General features: G+C 35.3%; 1 protein-coding gene across 5 annotated transcripts in view; it reads left to right on the top strand.

The window, feature by feature from the left end:
* Positions 1 to 19918, top strand: part of LOC149139312 (proline iminopeptidase-like) — a 392388-nt gene that overhangs the window by 65281 nt on the left and 307189 nt on the right. For all 5 annotated transcript variants that reach the window (XM_089446646.1, XM_089446647.1, XM_089446645.1 and 2 more), the window contains exons 4-6: positions 5583 to 5693; positions 5852 to 5914; positions 6109 to 6202. In XM_089446646.1, the coding sequence (XP_089302772.1) occupies positions 5583 to 5693; positions 5852 to 5914; positions 6109 to 6202 (268 nt within the window). The remainder of the gene's footprint in view (positions 1 to 5582; positions 5694 to 5851; positions 5915 to 6108; positions 6203 to 19918) is intronic.

Here is a 19918-nt window from a genome sequence, read left to right as displayed (position 1 = left end):
ACAAAAATATTAGCCTCTTAATCTGAGCATCAGAACATGGAGTTTGGACCTAGTTGTCCAAATTTAACATCTAGGCTCAAAATGCTGACGCAGGCTCTGGGTGAGCCTCTGCGTCACCCTCTTTGCACTGCGTCACTCCTCCTCTTGCCTCTTCAACTCTGGAACAACGCCGTCTTTCGGGACAACTTCTTTTCTGCTGCAAATTCTCAGATTTCTTCGGCTGGTGTCTTCAGTCCTCTTTGATCTGCAATCGCTCTGATACCATGTGAAAATTCCTGAATCTAACACATCAGAAACCCCTACTGCAATATCTAGTTTACTATCTCCTACTTGTTCTTTACATTAACAAGTTATTTAATAACATAAACATCGAAGTAAACAAAATTGCAGCCTTCACAACTATACAGATCAACAAATGAAATAAACTGAGACAACACAAGGGGAACCGTTATTTTTGGACAATCGTACCCGGAAAAACCCAATGCGGGAAAACAAGTGCAGCAGATATGAAGGTTTTATTATTATACAGTTTTCTGAATACAACTAGGGTGCCAATTATGGCTCACCCTTTAGAGATTTCCTTCTAAGGCTTGCGTTGCCACTGCGTTAGCTTTGCTTGGGCCAACGTCTGCCTCTCTTTGGACGTTGTTCTGCCCTCTCTCTGCCTCGTACTCTCTGGCCCAGGAAAACTTCCTTCTTCTGGATACTCACTGCCCCTCACTGCAAGAAATCTACTCGATCAGAATTTCCTCTTGAGAACTCACTTCAGAAATTCGATCTCTTGATTTCTCAATGTGTCTCAGATGATCCTCAAGCTTCCTTAAATAATCTTCTTGTTGACATTCAACGACTCAGATTAAAATCTAATCAATGGCTAAGATCATTTTAGCTTAATCCTTGTCTTTTTCTAGAAGTTACATCCACAATTAGATTAAACCCATTAATATTTTTAATTTCCTAGGTTTAGACTTAGGGCCCATGAAAAAATATTAATTATTTTAATAAAATTGTTTCTGGGTGGAATTTCGCGAAGTGCTTTCTGGTTTCTTTGGAATACATGTTCCCAAGCCTCCTTGCAAAATTTGAGGCCTAGAGCACATCTGATGCTACCCGAAATCAACACTCTCTACCTCGTACTCTTCAGCCCAAGAAAACTTCCTTCTTCCGGATACTCATTGCCCCTCTCTGCAAGAAATCCCCTTGATCAAAATTTCCTTCTGAAAACTTCTCATTTCAGAAATTCGATCTCTTGATCTCTCTGTGTGTTTTCCAAATGACCCGCAAGCTCCCTTAAATAATCTTCTCGTTGACATTCAACGACCCAGATTAAAAGCTAATCAATGGCTAAGATCATTTTAGCTTGATCCTCGTATTTTTCTAGAAGTTACACCCACAATTAGATTAATACCCATTAATATTTTTAATTTCGTAAGTTTAGACTTTGGGATCCATTAAAAGATATTAATTATTTTAATAAAATTGTTTCTGGGTGGAATTTCCCAAAACGCTTTCTGGGTTCTTTTGATTACATGTGCCCAAGCCTCCCTGCAAAATTTGAGGTCTAGAGGACAATTGATGCTATCCCAAATCAACAAGGATCTGGTCAAAGACCAGGGAAAAACCCACAACAGGGAAAACCCTTTCAAATTCTTCTTCTTTTTAGATTGTCATAAAATGTTCAGTAAAGAGAGAGTACAATGTTCCAATTCATCAATCAAAAGACTGTCCAACAAAGCCAACCAAACAATATCCAAGAGATGAGCCCAATAGACAGATCTAATCCAAATCAGAGTTTCCAAGCCTCCAGTCAACAGTCAAAGTTTGCAGTCAACTGTCAAAATATCTTAGGTCACAGCTGCACGGAGCTAGCAACCATTAGTGCAGTTGTAGCTCTCTAGCTGCAGGGAACAGTCTGTCAAGTGAGTGATTGTAGCCAAAAATTCCTTGTTCCAACCTTGCGGCCCCAGATCAATTTCTCCTTTTCACACGTGCAACCTTGGACCTTGCAATTTCGGACCTATACGAACCAATTTCAGACTTGTGTGAGCCAATCCAAAGAAGAGAGAGAAGAAGATGCTTGATGGTGATGTACAAATGAGGTTAATTTATCTTGTATTCATATGCTTCCAGGGGTGCCCAATTTCTCTTTAAAGTCGACCTGTACTTTTTTGCACATATGGGTTTCCTTCTTTAAAATGCATTTTTCCTTAACCGAATTAAATTCTTCCAAGGGCTAGGAGGGGTCTTTCTTGATGAAGAAGACTGTCCAAATGAGAGAATTTGTCCTTGAGTTGCTAAATTAACATTCCTTCACATGAACAACAACTATAAATAGAGGCAATTCATCTCCATGAAACACACTCTTCGATGATTTGATCTGAGGCAGAAGAACGAGATTCCTGAGGCAGAAATGTAAGGTTTCTAAGGTTAACTTGTGAGCAGTTTACACTGTCATGTCTTGAGGCATATATACAAAGTTTTGAAGAAGTTTTTCTGTGGATATACGATGTTCATTCTCTTTGATTATGCAAATTCTTGAGGCACCTCATATCTGGTTATGCGAGTTCTTTCTCTGGTTATGCGATTTCCTGAAACACCTCATCTCCGTGGCATGTAGCATCAAAGGACATGCATGTGACATCTTGTGAACAAATCTTTGGAGGGCTGACTTATCACTTGGGAAATTGGTCTACTAGTCAGTTTGTCTGTGACTTGGATTTCTCTCTTGTTGACTAAGATTCTATAAGGAAAGGATTGCCGGGTTTTCCCCTTGTGGGTTTTGCCCTGGCTTCTGGCCTAATTTCTTGTGTCTCTTGTCTCTTGTGTACTGTGATCTCTACTTTTTTGCATAATTGAATGTATAATTTCTTGATGACGTAATTGAATGAAGTAAGTGATAAAAGGAAATATATAAATCAGTCATGAGTAATTATCATGATCTGAAATTCAACATTACATTAGAATTTCAACACTCGTCAGTCTCAACAGCTCACAAGGATTCTAAATATATCATTATCTCTGACATGCGAGTCTTTGGATGAAGCCTGCTAAAAATAGTAAGTGCCATGCATGTCAACTTGAAGGGCCTCGCTGGAATCCTGAGTTCATAGGGACTCTGAATATGTGATCCATGCTGTTGTATCATCCCTAGAACTTCCTCCTACAAAGCAAGGAACCTGCTAAATGTAGCAACTTTTTCCATCCTGTGCAGAAAATTTGTTTGAATCATTGCTGAGTCAATCTTGTGACTAGTCATTTTGGGACCAACCCCCAGCCTACATCTGTATCTATCTTTGAACCTCCAACCTAATGAAATATGCTGGTCCTTAACCCTCTAATTTTGCAAGGGGAAAATTTAGGGGTTAATTAGTATTTGCATAATAGGAAATCTAAGCTGATTGGCCTTACAAATCCAGATTGCATAGATTGAATAGATGAAATTTATTAGAGGTTATGCATTCAACTTTGGATTTAGGGTAGTTTCATGTAGGGAAATTTTGAACGAGCCACATTTTTATTGTAAGTGAAGAAACTTTAGGGTAAGTTTATAAAGTTTAAAATGCTGACTATAATATCTGGCAAAACTTTAAAAAATATTTTTTGTAATGATTTCTTATAATTTATGGAAAAAGTTGGTGATTCTTTCCATTCAATAAGTTTATTCAATTTTTTTTGGGTAGTATCATTTTCTTTTTGAGATGAAAATGGAGAAATCAGCTAAATGTGACTACTAGTCCCTAAGATTTTCTTTGGTTTCATGGAGTAGCTAAAAACACTCAACCATTGCATTGCCCTTTAGAGAAGCAAAGTGCAGAGTGTTGAAGAATGTAATAGGTTCGGTCTTCATTAATGTATCTAAGTCACAATATAATGTATTTATCAAAAGAAAGAAAAAGAAATTTTATTATTAAATAAATTGACTTATTAAAGCTTGGGTTTCATGCTTGGGTAAATTGTTTTTAGGTCAAAGTCTCCATGGAAGTCTTCTAGGGTTTATCTCAAGTGTCCTTGTCCATGTCATATTGTAAAGAACCCTTCTTGGGATTTATTTGTCAAAGAAGAAATTTATTTTATTGTAAAGTAGGTCATTTAGGCCTCTTCCACGGTCCACCAAGTTGGCCTCAAACTGGACAAGTTGGCCTAAACTGGGCAGCATAATCACTATATAAAGGCAACAACTCGACCTCATTTGTCACTCATCCATAACAAGTTCGATTTGCAACTTCTGGGGCCAGAAAAAGTGCAAATTTCAAGGAAGAAGAGGAAGAAAGATAGTGAAGTAGGTGGTCTCTCACAAGCATAGGAAGTCGGAATTCTCTATCTTTTTCCGCATGTGTGAAGCTGTGAAGTTGTTGGATGGGCCGAAATTCTGTAGTTGCTGTGGAGGCTGAAATTCTGAAGTTGGGCCGAAATTTCTGGGTTGATGCTGGGTTGAAGCTATTGGACAAGAAGACACTATTGAAAGTTGTTGTATCTCATTGAAGGAAGGACTGTTGGTTAAGGTCTTGGTTGTCTCATTGTCATATGAATCTACTGAAGGAAGAGTTCTTGATTGGGTTTTCCCCTATATAGGGTTTTTACCTTGGCTGTGCGCCTACATCTGGTGTCCTTGATCTTTGTGTTTTGGTTTTGGTAATTGCTTGATGAACTGAGATAAAAGAAGAACATAAGAAAGATAATCATAACTCAAAGAAATCACAGGTAATTATCAACAAAGAGAAAATCTTTCTGCCTTTCTGATTTTCCAACACAAAGTAATAGGTATGTATCCTGTGAAGAAATATGGTTCCAAAGGATTCTTGATGATTTGAGCTTGCCTACAGCAAGCTCAGGCCACACTTCTCTTTTGTGATAATCATAGCATTATCCATCTCACAAAGAATTGAAATTTTTATGTTTCTTTCTAGGACCAAACACATTCAGGGCTATTGCCACTAAAATGGAGAGCAAATGCAGAACTAAGATCTTGGGTTGATCTATTTTGGCTCTCAAGATCAGCTATCAGATATTTTCACGAAGGCATTAAGTGACGACAAACTTGAAAGTTCTGGGGCGATTCTTAATGCACATTTTTATACTGGATCCCATGTCAGAAGTGTGATGACAAGAATTGCTATCTCAACATTTTCATGTCTATAAAACCACGTCAAATTTTGACATTCCTATATATTGAAGATAAATTCTAGGAAATTAGTGGAGTATATCTAGTTCATGCAATTTCGATGAAATAAAGCATCTACTGTACTTGCATAAAATGTGACTAGTTAGAATAAGATTCTATAAATGCAAACTAGTAAGAAGCGCATAAGATTAAACTAGATAAGATTCAATGGAATTGGATAAAACTAGATAATATTTGATCAGTGAAGTTCAGATTATAGAATTTTTTTATATATGTTATCGTGAAGGAATGGAACAATTTGTATTCAAAATCCTTCTTGATGTGTCCTCTTTCTTTTATCTATTGCTGCAACAGATTTTTGATCCACCATTTATTCTCAATAAGGCATTGTTAAACATTTTAAAACGGAATGCTCACATTTCTCCAAGTTAATTTAGACTAAATATAATGTTGCTTATAGCGTGGTGCAGGTAAAAGCAAGCCACATGCATGCTTAAAGGACAACACTACCTGGGATCTCATAAAAGATATTGAAAAAATAAGGAAGCACTTGAATATTGAGAAATGGCAGGTTAAAATTTGCCCCTTAATGAATTGTCTTTCTTATAGAGTTATAGTTTTGTGTTTATCATTAGAATTATCTTCTTCAATGGATAAATTTCTGCTTTACAGATTTAGTTTCTTGTTATTTACTTTGGATGAAGAGATTGATGATGAGGAATCATTCAGGTTTTTGGAGGCTCCTGGGGCAGTACTTTAGCTTTAGCTTATGCCCAGGCATATGCGGAACGTGTGAGCATCAGTTCAATCTCATAATATTTGTTGGTGATGAATTATAGCTGAACTCTTTTAAATTGCTTCTACATGGTTGTTAGTTGCATGTTTGGGGTCTCTTAAGACATATGACCTATCATATATGCATGTACTTGGTTTTGCTGAAATGATTCATTATAGACATTATGTAGGTTTTTTTCTTCAATGCACAGGTCACAGGGATGGTTCTCCGAGGCATTTTCTTGTTGCGGAAGAAGGAAATTGACTGGTTTTATGAAGGGGGCGCTGCTGCAATATATCCTGATGGTAAGATTCCATATTGAATTTTCATGGCTGGACCTTTGATAAAGTTGAAACTTGATACAACTGTGACTAGAAATTAAATGTTTATAGTTTTGGGAAATTAAATTAAGCTCTTGTTTAAATAATATTACTAATCATAGGACAAGTGCATTAAAAGTATAAAACATCCTAAGATATTTCAAAAAGACAAAATTTCATGCTGATGATTAAAGACTAGTGATGACTGTTACCCACCAGCCCGTTGGTGCATGTTGAGAAATCTAGGGCATTAGCATTAGGTGATTTCTCTTCTATTAGTGACTGCTTATGAATGTTTTTTACTTGTTTAGATTAGGATCTTCTTCATGTTATATTATTAGTATTCTTCTTCATCAAACAGTAACCTATGCATGAACAGAAATAGACAAGATACACTGCATGTAGGCTATGAGTTAGGGCAAAACCTCTCACTCTTTGAGAGGAAAACCTGCTCAAATTCTTCTTATAGAGATTCCAATTGACGAATACCAAGACCAAGATCCTTTACCTATTAGCCTCTCCAAGACCAAGACACAAGTTTTCTCGACTTCCACCATTCTTCTTGACTCCTCTTCCACTTTGCTCTTCTTAGCATCGAGACGTAGCTTCCACCGATACCTTGTCAAAGAGATCTTATTTCTGTGATGGCATTTGAGTCTTCATTGATATCATTCACTGTGATAGTACTGAGCTTTGTTCATTGTAGAGACACCGAAACAAAAGCTACAGAGATAGCTTCATGATAAACTGTGGATAGAACAATCTGTGATAGCAACGTACTGTAGTGACACTAAGGCTGTGTTTCTGAACCGAGACATGGAGATTTTCTTTGTGCTAGTACTGAAACTTGTTCACTGTAATTTCTTCAATATTTCTCCTTGCTGTACCAAGAGTTTTCCCTTGACTGCACCGAGCTTATCTTTATACTCTTGTACCCTAGTCTGAGCTTCTTATCCGAACTTTCTTCTCCACTCTCATCCGAACTGTATACTGTGACTGCCCATCCGAATTCAAAGTATAATCCGAACTTCTTTTCTGCGAAATCTTAGAGATATGCAAAGTCTGAACTGTGCTAATGCGAAGAGCCTAGCCTCATATATATAGTAATTCGTCCATATAATTTAGCTGACATGAACATTCGAATGGGTGTGTCTCCTTAATATGAGCTGGCATGAGTTCCTTCATACATCTTGTTGACTGCTACGTGTCAACTACCCATAGTAGTACACCTCCTTTTTCGCAAAAGGGATAGCGCTTGATCGATGTGTCCGTGCCATTCGACTGTCATCATCAACCTGATCATGTTATGTTGTAAACTCAGTTTGCATGTGTAAATTGTAAATAATCTTAGCAGATCTGAGTCATGTACGTAAATTGCCTAGGCAAACCTAATGTTCTAGTGATAATCTATGTTCCGGAAGGTTTTTTGTCTCACCGATCCATGATTGGCAGAGTTTCCTTCAGCTTAACCCCAAAGCTGAAATGGATTTTGTCATTAGAATCTTAGGGGACTCCTAGTGTACTTGGTTGAGTCTATGTAAAAGTAATTTGGAAATAACTCTAACTATTTGGTTAGGTTATTACAAATTGCTTGATCTGCTAGATTATAGTTGTGTCGCAGAACTGGGTGGTCTATGAGGGTCTATGTCAAATGGGTTTTCCCCCTTGAGATGTAAAATTGTAAAAGTCATGATGTAAAGTGTCTTGAGGGTTAGAAAATGTTTTAATCCCCTCATAAGTCATAAGTCCTAAGTCCTAGGTCCTAGGTGATTTTTCCAAAGGGCTAAGTTCGAGGATCCAAAAATAAAAAATAAAAAACAATAAAAATTAAAAAAAAATTAAAAATTAAAAAATTAAAAAATAACTAAAAAATAATAAAATAAAATAAAATAAATAAATAAATAAAAAATAATAATAAAATAAAAAAAATTGAAAAGTAAAATAAAATAATAATAAGTCAAAGTTTTGAGGAAATAAATGCAAGATTTTAATTTTTAATATATTAAAATGCATTTAAAATTTCGATGGATGAGATTGAAAGGGATTTTGATCCTCATCGACGGTCGAGATTAGTTTGTGATGGATCACTCGAACTAGCCGTTGGGAAATTTTCCTTTAAATAGGATGTCAGGGGTCATTTGAGATCAGAATCGATCTGAGAGTCTGGGGCTAAAGAAAGCTCTCTTGTAGTCATTTTTTGTGCAATAAAGAAAGACTTTGGGGTTGAAAATCTTGCTGGTGTTACTCTTCTGGAAATGTTGTAAGATAATTTATTTTTCTGCATAACTTTATTTTCAGCCATTGATAATAGTTTGATGAAGATTGATTTAGGCACAGGTATCTTGTCTGATCTCTGGGGTTTGAATGATAGTTTAGATTCTGAAATATAATGGCAGGCTAAGTCGCAGGACACGTCCCTCAAGGTCTCGTGTCCCGTATTTCACGTGTCGGACACGAAAACCACCCTAAAACGTGTCGAAAACGTTTTTCTTCGTGTCCTCGAATCGAGACACGTGTTTTGGACGTGTCGAAAATGTGACCTAACGTTTTTGGTTCCTAGGACACGTGTTCCATGAAGAGTGACATTTAAAACCTGCAACATGGTTTATTTTTGGGTTTTTTTGTCATTGTTCGCCACCAAAGTTGATTTTGCTCGTCGCTAGAATCCAATTTATTGTGCAGTGTGAGGAATTCCATCAGATTCGAGTGCAATGCTCACAACTTCACATCGACCTAGACATGGAGATGTAGGAGATGAGCGTTCACATGCTTTGTTGAGAGTTTGGAGCACTTAAATTTCTTGTAAGTTGTGTTATAGCCTACAGAACTTAATTATACATGAGTGACCACATATAGATCGTGTGTTGAAATAAAAATCCCAGCTCCCCGTCATGTGCTCATTTCTCACTACACCTTCGAGGTCTAAAGGGAGGGAAAGCTCGATTAACGCTTTGGTCAACAATGAAGTTCGAACACATATAATTTATAGTTCATAAACTACCTTATGTGAAGTTTGAACATGATCAAACTTGTTTGAAGTTAATAACAAAAATTATAATATGAACAATGAACATTGAACTGTGAACATCATTGATGTAGTGAATTAATAAACTAACTAGTAAATTACTAAGTACGAAATACTAAATAGTGTATACTAAGTACTAAATAGATATCATCATGATTCATATCTATATGGATCAAGCATTATATTTCAGTATTTTTTTATATATATATATATAAAACGTGTCCCTCGTGTCCTGTTTCTGGGGTCGCTGCGTTTCGTGTTGAATACTCGTATTTACGTGTCCTCTGTGTCTCATGTCCTCGTGTCATGTGACTTAGATGGCAGGTATCTCCATTTGATCTGGATTTCACTATTGTTTTCTCCCTCTATGTTAATGGTTGATTTTAAGCTATGCAGAAAATCTTAGTTTTGAGTTTACCGAGCGTTCGGGGAAGTTCTCGGCTAAACCAGCCAACTCCTGGATTGCGTTTTCTGAAAGAGCCCAGCCAGTTCTTGATCCCGGGCTTATCATTTGAAATTTTTTTTATGAATGCATGAAGGGTTTTCTGAAGCATCTCACATTAAGTTTAAAATTCTGAAAATATTTCTGTGCCATACCAACAGATCTGGCTATTTAGAGCCTTTAATCTGTAATCACTGTAATTATTTAGTTGGTTTTCTGTTATGGTTTTTTTCCTTGTAAATTTTATTTCTGGTGTTCGGTTTTTTGCAGGTTGCAGGTACAGATCTTGAAAATTCTTCAGGGTTTTTCATCAGGCAATCTGAAGCAGGGAGGGTTTGAAATTTTACTTAAGTTTCTGGACTACGGGTTTTCTACTGTGTTTTCATTTTTCACCGCTCCCTGGCGTTTTATTGCTGCAAATTTTTTTTTGAAATTATATTTATAGGGGTTCACAGGTTTTCTGGGGGATTTCTGCATGTACGGCTGCATCAACCTGCTGCCACCTGCCTCAGTTTTTCCTATTCACGCTGCCTCCACTCCAAAACCTGCAAAAGAAATCCACACTGTTACCATTTTCGCTGGCAAAGATTTTCAAAACAATAAAAAACCTCCACGCTGCCGCTGTCTCTTCCTTCTACCATCCAGACTTGCACACGCACAACCTCAAACCTCTCCTCGCTGCTCTTCCCTTTCCCATCGATCACCTACAAAAAACACACATCTGCATTCCTCATGCAACTCCTTCTCCTCACGCAGCTGCCTCACACCTCCCACGCAGCAAAAGCTCTTCCTATTTTCACGCAGCACCAGTTTTCTCATCCGCTGCCCCTACGTGCAAAATCCTGTCCATCCTCGCTGCGTACTCATCCCTCAATCTGCAGCTCCTCTGCCTGACGTCGAGTCCATTCCATCTACATGCAGCCAGCTCCATAACCTGTGTATTTTCCCTTGCTGCCGTCAAAAACCCTTCAACGTACCTGCTAGCAAACCAAACAAACATTAAACGCAGACAAATTTTTGATTTTGGTTTGATACGATGCAGGTTAATGTATATATGATTCTAAAATAGTTAGTGTTAGCATAGTCTGTTGATATATGCGTTTTAGTTTTCTTTTCATGTTATTTAATTTTCATTTCATTTAAATTTATAGTTAGTATAGCTTGAGGTTAATTTTATAATTTATGTATATATGCTAGTTAAGTTAGGGTACCTTTTTTTTTTTTTTTTAAGTTCTAGAATTAGATTATTATTAGTTTTAGATACATTAGATTTTAGTTCTTTCTTTTTAAAATTTTAAAATCATAAAAGAAATCAAAAAAATATAAAAAAGGCATCTAAAAGTTATTTTTTTAGATTTTAGATTTAACTTTGGTTTAGATTTAGATTTTGTTTATTTTGACTTTGATTTTAGAATTTAGATTTAAAAAAAAAAAAAAAAAAAAAACAACAACAACAACAACAACAACAACAACAAACAACAACAAACAAACTTTTTTATTCTTTTTTTTTTTTTTTTAATAAATATGGTTTTGTTTTATTTTCTGAGTTAGCGTTAGTTCATTTAGAGTTATATTTAGTTTTGATTTTAGTATTAGAATAAATCTTTAGTTAGATTTTGGTTTTAGATTTATTTTTTAGTTAGGTTTTAGTTTTAATAAATTTTCATTCAGTTAGAGTCAAAATTTTGATTTTGTAGTTTTAATTCTAGAATTAGATTTATTTTATTTAATAAATAATATCAAAAAATATAAAATATAAAAATTAATAAAATCATAAAAAGGTTATTTTTAGATTCTAGATTAGACTTTAGTTTTAGATTAGATTTTAATTGTTCTATTTTGATTTTTTGCTTAGAATTCTATAAAAATATATAAAAAAAAATAAATTTTGTTTGAAAAAACTTAACAAAAAATTGAAAATTTCATATTTGTCTCTATGTTCCATTTCTCTATAGTTAAATGCACTTAATGTTTATTTTGAAGTTAGTTATGTGAAAGTGGTAATTGGTCAGCATTTAAATTTTATGAGCATTTAAATTTTATGATCATTTAAAGCATTTAATTTTTCTTGAAGTTTAATTGTTGGATCATCGTTAAAGCATTGTGAATTTACTGGATATCTTGCATTGCTTGGGCTATTTGATAAATGATTTTACATGGTTCATATTCCTGCAACATCTAATAAGTAATCATTTAATCATTAACTCCATAAGGCACTGGTCCATTAAATTTCTAAAATCAATCAAGTGCTAAATTACCTTGCTGTGTCTCCCAACCCAACTGGTCCACAGTTGGTCTTCCGTCATCCCATAGGGTCTACCCCCCTTAGCCTCAGGAGATGGCTTAAACGGAGAGATTGGGGATCAGAGTGTCAGCCCCCGGTCTGAGCGTTGTCGTGACAGTCTGTGCAACAACATTTTTTGGCGCCGTTGCTGGGGACATTTTATTCTCGGCGTTTCAACGACATTTATCTTCTCATTTCTCATCATTCTTTCATTTTTCTCATCTCTCATTTGAGCTGGCAGATTCAATATTTTTTGGCATCATTTGGATCTTATCTTTCGTCATATCGGAACCTACTCTTCGGTTCATTTCTTGTCTGGATGGCGACTCCATTTCTTTTCATTTATTTTTCCCAGACAAGAAGCCTTTCTCATATCAGCTTGTTTGTTGCTTTTTGGATCCTAGAATTAAATTCATTGTTCAAGTGGCGACTCCACTTCTTTCATCTCTTGATTTTCTTGAGCAGAGATCTCTTTCTATCATCCATTTGGTCCCTCGTTATTCATCATGGATTATTTGTTTAAACCATGTCATTTCACTGATGATCTCCATGATTTTCCAGAAGTGGCCATTTCTAAATTACCTTTGTTCTCAAGTGGTGATACAATCACTGTTAAAAAGCATCTAGGCTTGTTTACTTGTATAATGATCATATATTGTAGACCCCCTCAGTATAATCATGAAGATGTCAAAATGCGTCTTTTTGTCCTTTCTTTAGAGGGTGATGCTTTGAATTGGTTTAACAATTGTCCTAAGGATTCTTTCACTTCTTTACAAGACATTGTCAATGCTTTTAAAGATAGATATGGTGATCCAGATAGCTCGCCTTGTGCCCCTAAAATTGTGCAACAGAATGAAAGTAATCTTATAAAAGGTCCAGCTGTCAATAAAAGATTTCAAGACAATTCTTCATATCAGAATGTGCCATCCACCTGTACCATTGCAGATCAAATCCATGATAATGGAAAAGCAGGGACAAATTATAAAATCAGTGTCGATAATGAAAGGGGAAGTCAAAAGCAAATTATACAAGAACTAATGCTACTGGTAAAAAATATGGAGAACAATCAAACTAATTACGCCAATGACGTGAGAACTTTATGCACCCACCTGGAAAAACGTAATAAGGAGATGGAGATAATGCAAAATCAACATGCTAAAGAAATTGAGGCCATGAAGACTAATCATGACACAGAAATTAGTTTTATGCAAAGCAAGTTATCAGGCTTAGAGGAAAATATGACGACCATGAAAGCTAATCATGATAGGGAAATTAATTCTATGCAAAACAAGTTATTAACTATGGATGAAGAAATGACTATCATGACATTCGATCATAATAATCAGTTGGCTACCATGCAAGCAAATCATAAGAAAGAGATAAACTCTATGCAACATTGCTTGATGACCATAAAGGAAAAGAACGATAAAGTAATAAAAGATATGGAAGAAGACCATGCCAGGGAAATCAGTGCTATGAAAGTTGAACACTCTAGCCAGATAGATGTCATTACAATACAGGTACATAAATTTCAGCAATGGTTAGAGGATGAAAGAAACTAGGAAACATCAATAGATCAGGAGCCTCCTCATTTGCTGCAACAAGCTCCATCTTATTATGAGGAGGCCATTGGTTCGATTGAAAGGTGGTTAATTGAAGGTGATCCAGATAAAATTAAAAACGATAAAGATCAGATGCAAGATGAAGAAAGACATGTCACGCATATCTTACATACTTCATCTGAGAGCTTTGAAGCAGAAAGTTCCACGTCATCAGTAATACAGCTTGCCACGAAGAAAAAGCGTAGGAGAAAGAAATGAGAAGAAGATTTGATGCATCAGACGGCTGCGAGCAGTTTGATTTTCGGATAGGTAAAAGTCCTACTATATGCAGAATTGGACATGGCACATCCAACAAGCAGCCTACAGATTTGCCTGAAAGCAGGCAAATGCTCAGTATACACTATATTGAGCACATCTGATGCCATGGGGCATCCTTTGTATTTCTAACCCTACTCCTTGTTTTTTCAGCATTTTCATTTCTGTTTTAGGATTAGATTTACTTTTCATGTTACTAGATAGTTAATAAATGAAGAGCTTATATCTTTCCTGTGCTTAATGTTATATGATGATTTTTGGATGGACGCTACTTATGTTTTGTTGTGTGTTGCATGGATGTAGATTCTGGATTCTCACATTCCTACAGTGCGGCAATGTGTCCCCAAGTAGAGCCAGATGTTGACCGCCACGTCTCAACTACCCATAGCAGTACACCCCCTTTTTTGCAAAAGAGATAGTGCTTGATCGATGTGTCCGTGCCATTCGACTGTCATCATCAGCCCGATCATGTTATGTTGTAAACCCAGTCTGCATGTATAAATTGTAAATAATCTTAGCAGATCTGAGTCATGTATGTAAATTTCCTAGGCAAACTTAATTTTCTAGTGATAATCTACGTTCCGGAAGGTTTTTTGTCTCACCGATCCATGATTGGCAGAGTTTTCCTTCAGTGTAACCCCAAAGCCGGAATGGATTTTGTCATTAGAATCTTAGGGGACTCCTAGTGTACTTGGTTGAGTCTATGTAAAAGTAATTTGGAAATAACTCTAACTATTTGGTTAGGTTATTGCAAATTGCTTGATCTGCTAGATTATAGTTGTGTCGCAGAACTGGGTGGTCTATGAGGGTCTATGTCAAATGGGTTTGCCCCCTTGAGATGTAAAATTGTAAAAGTCATGATGTAAAGTGTCTTGAGGGTTAGAAAATGTTTTAATCCCCTCATAAGTCCTAAGTCCTAAGTCCTAGGTCCTAGGTGATTTTTCCAAAGGGCTAAGTTCGAGGATCCAAAAATAAAAAATAAAAAATAAAAAGCAATAAAAAATAAAAGATATAAATAATAAAAAAATAAAATAAAATAAAAATTTAAAATTTTAAAATTAAAAAATAATAAAATAAAATTAAAATAAATAAATAAAAAATAATAATAAAATAAAATAAATAAAAAAATTGAAAAATAAAATAAAATAATAAAATAATAATAAGTCAAAGTTTTGAGGAAATAAATGCAAGATTTTAATTTTTAATATATTAAAATGCATTTAAAATTTCGACGGATGAGATTGAAAGGGATTTTGATCCTCATCGACAGTCGAGATTAGTTTGTCATGGATCACTCGAACTAGCCGTTGGGAAATTTTCCTTTAAATAGGGTGTTAGGGGTCATTTGAGATCAGATTGGATCTGAGAGTCTGGTGCTAAAGAAAGCTCTCTTGTAGTCATTTTTTGTGCAATAAAGAAAGACTTTGGGGTTGAAAATCTTGTTGGTGTTACTCTTCTGGAAATGCTGTAAGATAATTTATTTTTTTGCATAACTTTATTTTCAGCCATTGATAATAGCTTGATGAAGACTGATTTAGGCACATGTATCTTTTCTGATCTCTAGGGTTTGAATGATAGTTTAGATTCTGAAATATAATGGCAGGTATTTCCATTTGATTTGGATTTCACTATTGTTTTCTCCCTCTATGTTAATGGTTGATTTTAAGCTATGCAGGAAATCTTAGTTTTGAGTTTACCGGGCGTTCGAGGAAGTTCTCGGCTGAACTAGCCAACTCCCGGATTGCGTTTTCTGAAAGAACCCAGCCAATTCTTGATCCCGGGCTTATCATTTGAATTTTTTTTTATGAAGGCATGAAGGGTTTTCTGAAGCATCTCACATTAAGTTTAAAATTCTGAAAATATTTTTGTGCCATACTGAAAGATCTGGCTATTTAGAGCCTTTAATCTGTAATCACTGTAATTATTTAGTTGGTTTTCTATTAGGGTTTTTTTCCTTGTAATTTTTATTTCTGGTGTTCGGTTTTTTGCAGGTTGCAGGTACAGATCTTGAAAATTCTTCAGGGTTTTCCATCAGGCAATCTGAAGCAAGAAGGGTTTAAAATTTTAATTAAGTTTCTGGACTACGGGTTTGCTACTGTGTTTTCATTTTTCACTGCTCCTTGGCGTTTTATTGCTGCAGAAAAAATTTTGAAATTTTTATAAGGGTTCACAGGTTTTCTGGAGGATTTCTGCATGTACGGCTGCATCAACCTGCCGCCCCCTGCCTCAGTTTTTCCTATTCATGCTGCCTCCACTCCAAAACTTGCAAAAAAAATCCACGCTGTTACCATTTTCGCTGGCAAAGATTTTCAAAAAAAAAAAAAACCTCCAAGCTGACGCTGTCTCTTCCTTCTACCATCTGGACCTGCACACGCACAACCTCAAACCTCTCCTTGCTGCTCTTCCCTTTCCCATCGATCACCTGCAAAAAAACACACATCTGCATTCCTCATGTAGCTCCTTCTCCTCACGTAGCTGCGTCACACCTCCCACCTAGTAGAAGCTCTTCCTATTTTCACGCAGCACCAATTTTCTCATCCGTTGCCCCTGCGTGCAAAATCTTGTCCATCCTCGCTGCATACTCATCCCTCAATCTGCAGCTCCTCTGCCTGAAGTCGAATCCATTCCATCTACACGCAGCTAGCTCCATAACTTGTGTATTTTCTGTTTCTTTCGTCAAAAACCCTTCAGCGTACCTGCTAGCAAACCAAACAAACATTAAACGTAGACAAATTTTTGATTTTGGTTTGATACGATGCAGGTTAATGTATATATGATTCTAAAATAGTTAGGGTTAGCATAGTCTGTTGATATATGCGTTTTAGTTTTCTTTTCATGTTATTTAATTTTCATTTCATTTAAATTTATAGTTAGTATAGCTTCAGGTTAATTTTATAATTTATGTATATATGCTAGTTAAGTTAGCGTACTTTTTTTTTTTTTTTTTTTAAGTTCTAGAATTAGATTATTATTAGTTTTAGATACATTAGATTTTAGTTCTTTCTTTTTAGAATTTTAAAATCATAAAAAAAATATAAAAAAGGCATCTAAAAGTTCTTTTTTTAGATTTTAGATTTAACTTTGGTTTAGATTTAGATTTTGTTTATTTTGACTTTGATTTTAGAATTTAGATTTTAATATTAATAAAAAAAAATCATAAAAATATAAAAAAATAAAAATAAAAATCAAAAGAATAAAAAAGCTTTTTTATGGTTTTGTTTTATTTTCTGAGTTAGCGTTAGTTCATTTAGAGTTATATTTAGTTTTGATTTTAGTATTAGAATAAATTTTTAGTTAGATTTTGGTTTTAGATTTATTTTTTAGTTAGGTTTTAGTTTTAATAAATTTTCATTTAGTTAGAGTCAAAATTTTGATTTTATAGTTTTAATTTTAGAATTAGATTTATTTTATTTAATAAATAATATCAAAAAATATAAAATATAAAAATTAATAAAATCATAAAAAGGTTATTTTTAGATTCTAGATTAGACTTTAGTTTTAGATTAGATTTTAATTAGATTTTAATTGTTCTATTTTGATTTTTGCTTAGAATTTTATAAAAATATAAAAATATATATATTTTTTTTTTTTTTGAAAAAACTTAACAAAAAATTGAAAATTTCATATTTGGTGTCTCTATGTTCCATTTCTCTATAGTTAAATGCACTTAATGTTTATTCTGAAGTTAGCTATGTGAAAGTGGTAACTGGTCAACATTTAAATTTTATGATCATTTAAAGCATTTAATTTTTCTTGAAGTTTAATTGCTAGATCATCGTTAAAGCATTGTGAATTTACTGGATATCTTGCATTGCTTAGGTTATTTGATAAATGATTTTACATGGTTCATATTCCTGCAACATCTAATAAGTAATCATTTAATCATTAACTCCTCAATCAGGTGGTAAATTGCGTTGCTGTGTCTCCCAACCCAACTGGTCCACAGTTGGTCTTCCTTCATCCCATAGGGTCTACCCCCCTTAGCCTCGGGAGACAACTTAAATGGAGAGATCGGGGATCAGAGTGACAACCCTCGGTCTGAGCGTTGTCGTGACAGTCTGTGCGACAACACATCTTAAGGTCGATATAGGAAGAGGGGACTGTGTGCTTGTCGTTGGAGGGCTATATAGACTTATATACAATTGACACATGCCCAAGAAGGGTCTCAATGGGAGGCAACTAGATAAAAATTCTTGCTCATGAAATCGATGAAGCAAGGCATTACAAAAATAATTTTATTCTCTTCATTTCATCATTTACAAAGATCATAATTACATGTCATTATGAAGACCGAACCTAGTTACATTTCAACACTCCCTCTTAACTAGGGAGGTATTCATAATGGTACTTTGTCATTCTCAATCTGAAGAATTTCTCATAAGAAGAATCAGATTGGTAACCCATTTGTTTAGCATCATATCAACCAACATTGTTACATTGCAAGGCCTTGACTAACAACTCTATCTCTCCACAAGATCTGAGCTCAATGCTGGCGAGACCAATGATTTATAGACACTCTCATCATTGTCTCTCTCGGAACATACCCTACCCGGGTACTCAGGGTATGTTCCATGAGGACTATTCTTATCTTGGACTCCCCAACCCTCAAATAATATCGGTCCTCCACGACTACTCTTCTATTGGATGCCCTATCTCATCCTCAAAGAGTATCGAATGCCAAATGATTACCCAATCCTCTCATTCTGTCTTCCTGGGTGAAGACCATAATGATGTGTCTATCTCTTCCTCTCAATTGGGGAGGACATATCTATCCCATTAAAGGAATTTACTCATCCCTACACAAGGAATGTACCTAAGTTCCCTCTTGGCTTAGGAATTTCTAAGTTTCTTCCAAGTAAGAAACTTTCCATGCTCCCTCTCAAAGTAGGGACCTTCAGCAACTTCTCAGGTGGAGATGATGGGGCAACCAACTGCTTGAAGAACTCCTTTCTTCGATGTCATAAATTTCTTCTTTGTTGTGGAGTCTTCATATTTTGAGTACTTATTCATATGGCACAGACCATCCATCACTTTCATCCATCAATTATGTCATCATTCCTCTCATTGGAAAGTGATCCATCAGTCATCAGGCTTTCTTTTCTTGGAAGGTTCTTGCATCCTTCTACATGGTTCTTTTCTTCGGTAGCCCTGCATAAGCCCATCCAGATAATAGTTCAAAAATAAGAAATGAACACTTAAATTAGAATTACCTTTGTGACGGTCTTCATCATGACATCTTCCTGTAGGTATCAACATCCTGTATACATGTTGACACATCTCCTTAAAGATATGTATAGTCAAGGGTCTCCATATTTTTACAGACTTTTATTAGAGTCTCCATATCTTCTTGGGAGATATCATAGTCAAATCTTCTTGTTCCTTCGAATGTTGACTTCCTTTACCATGGTTGCATATTTCACGATATCTTCCTTCCTTTCTTCACACATTTTATTCCATTCCCAGGAGCTTCCAATCAGAGTTCCTCAATTGTAGTCAACCACCTCATACTTCATATGAGGACATATTATGTTGATTTTATCTAGTGTGACCCATGTCTTCCAACATCTCTTCATAGGAGGAGATTCCTAACCTATGATCATGCTTTTCAAGATAGAGCCGTGATTCATGTTACCTGCAACCATACAACATGACTTTATAATAATTAATACAAGCATACATACCTCATTTACCTTTAGGTCATCTAGGCTTCTTTTAGTAGCTTCCTTGATTGACAAGATCTTCAAATCCTTGATTTGCTTCATCTAGGCTTCTTTTAGTAGCTTCCTTGATTGACAAGATCTTCAAACCCTTGATCTGCTTCATCTCTTATGTCATCATACCATCATCCCATGAATTCCACAAGTTGGAGTTGTTGATTTTGGGTAGCATTGGATGTGCTCTAGCCTTGAAAATTGGTGGAGAGGCTAAGGCAGATGAGATCTCTAAGACCCAGAAATCGTTTGGAGAAATTCCACCCGGATGAGGAGTTATTAAAATAATTAATATTTTTAATGGGTTCCTAAGTCTAAACTTAGGAAAATAAAAATATTAATGTGTATTAATATAATATGGG

Source organism: Pinus tabuliformis, chromosome X, assembly GCF_031772625.1.
Source record: "Pinus tabuliformis cultivar Carrire ecotype Pingquan chromosome X, CPIR1, whole genome shotgun sequence".
Classification (NCBI taxonomy): Eukaryota; Viridiplantae; Streptophyta; class Pinopsida; order Pinales; family Pinaceae; genus Pinus; species Pinus tabuliformis.
Note: the sequence above shows the minus strand (reverse complement) of the source record. Positions and strands in the feature narration are given on the sequence as shown.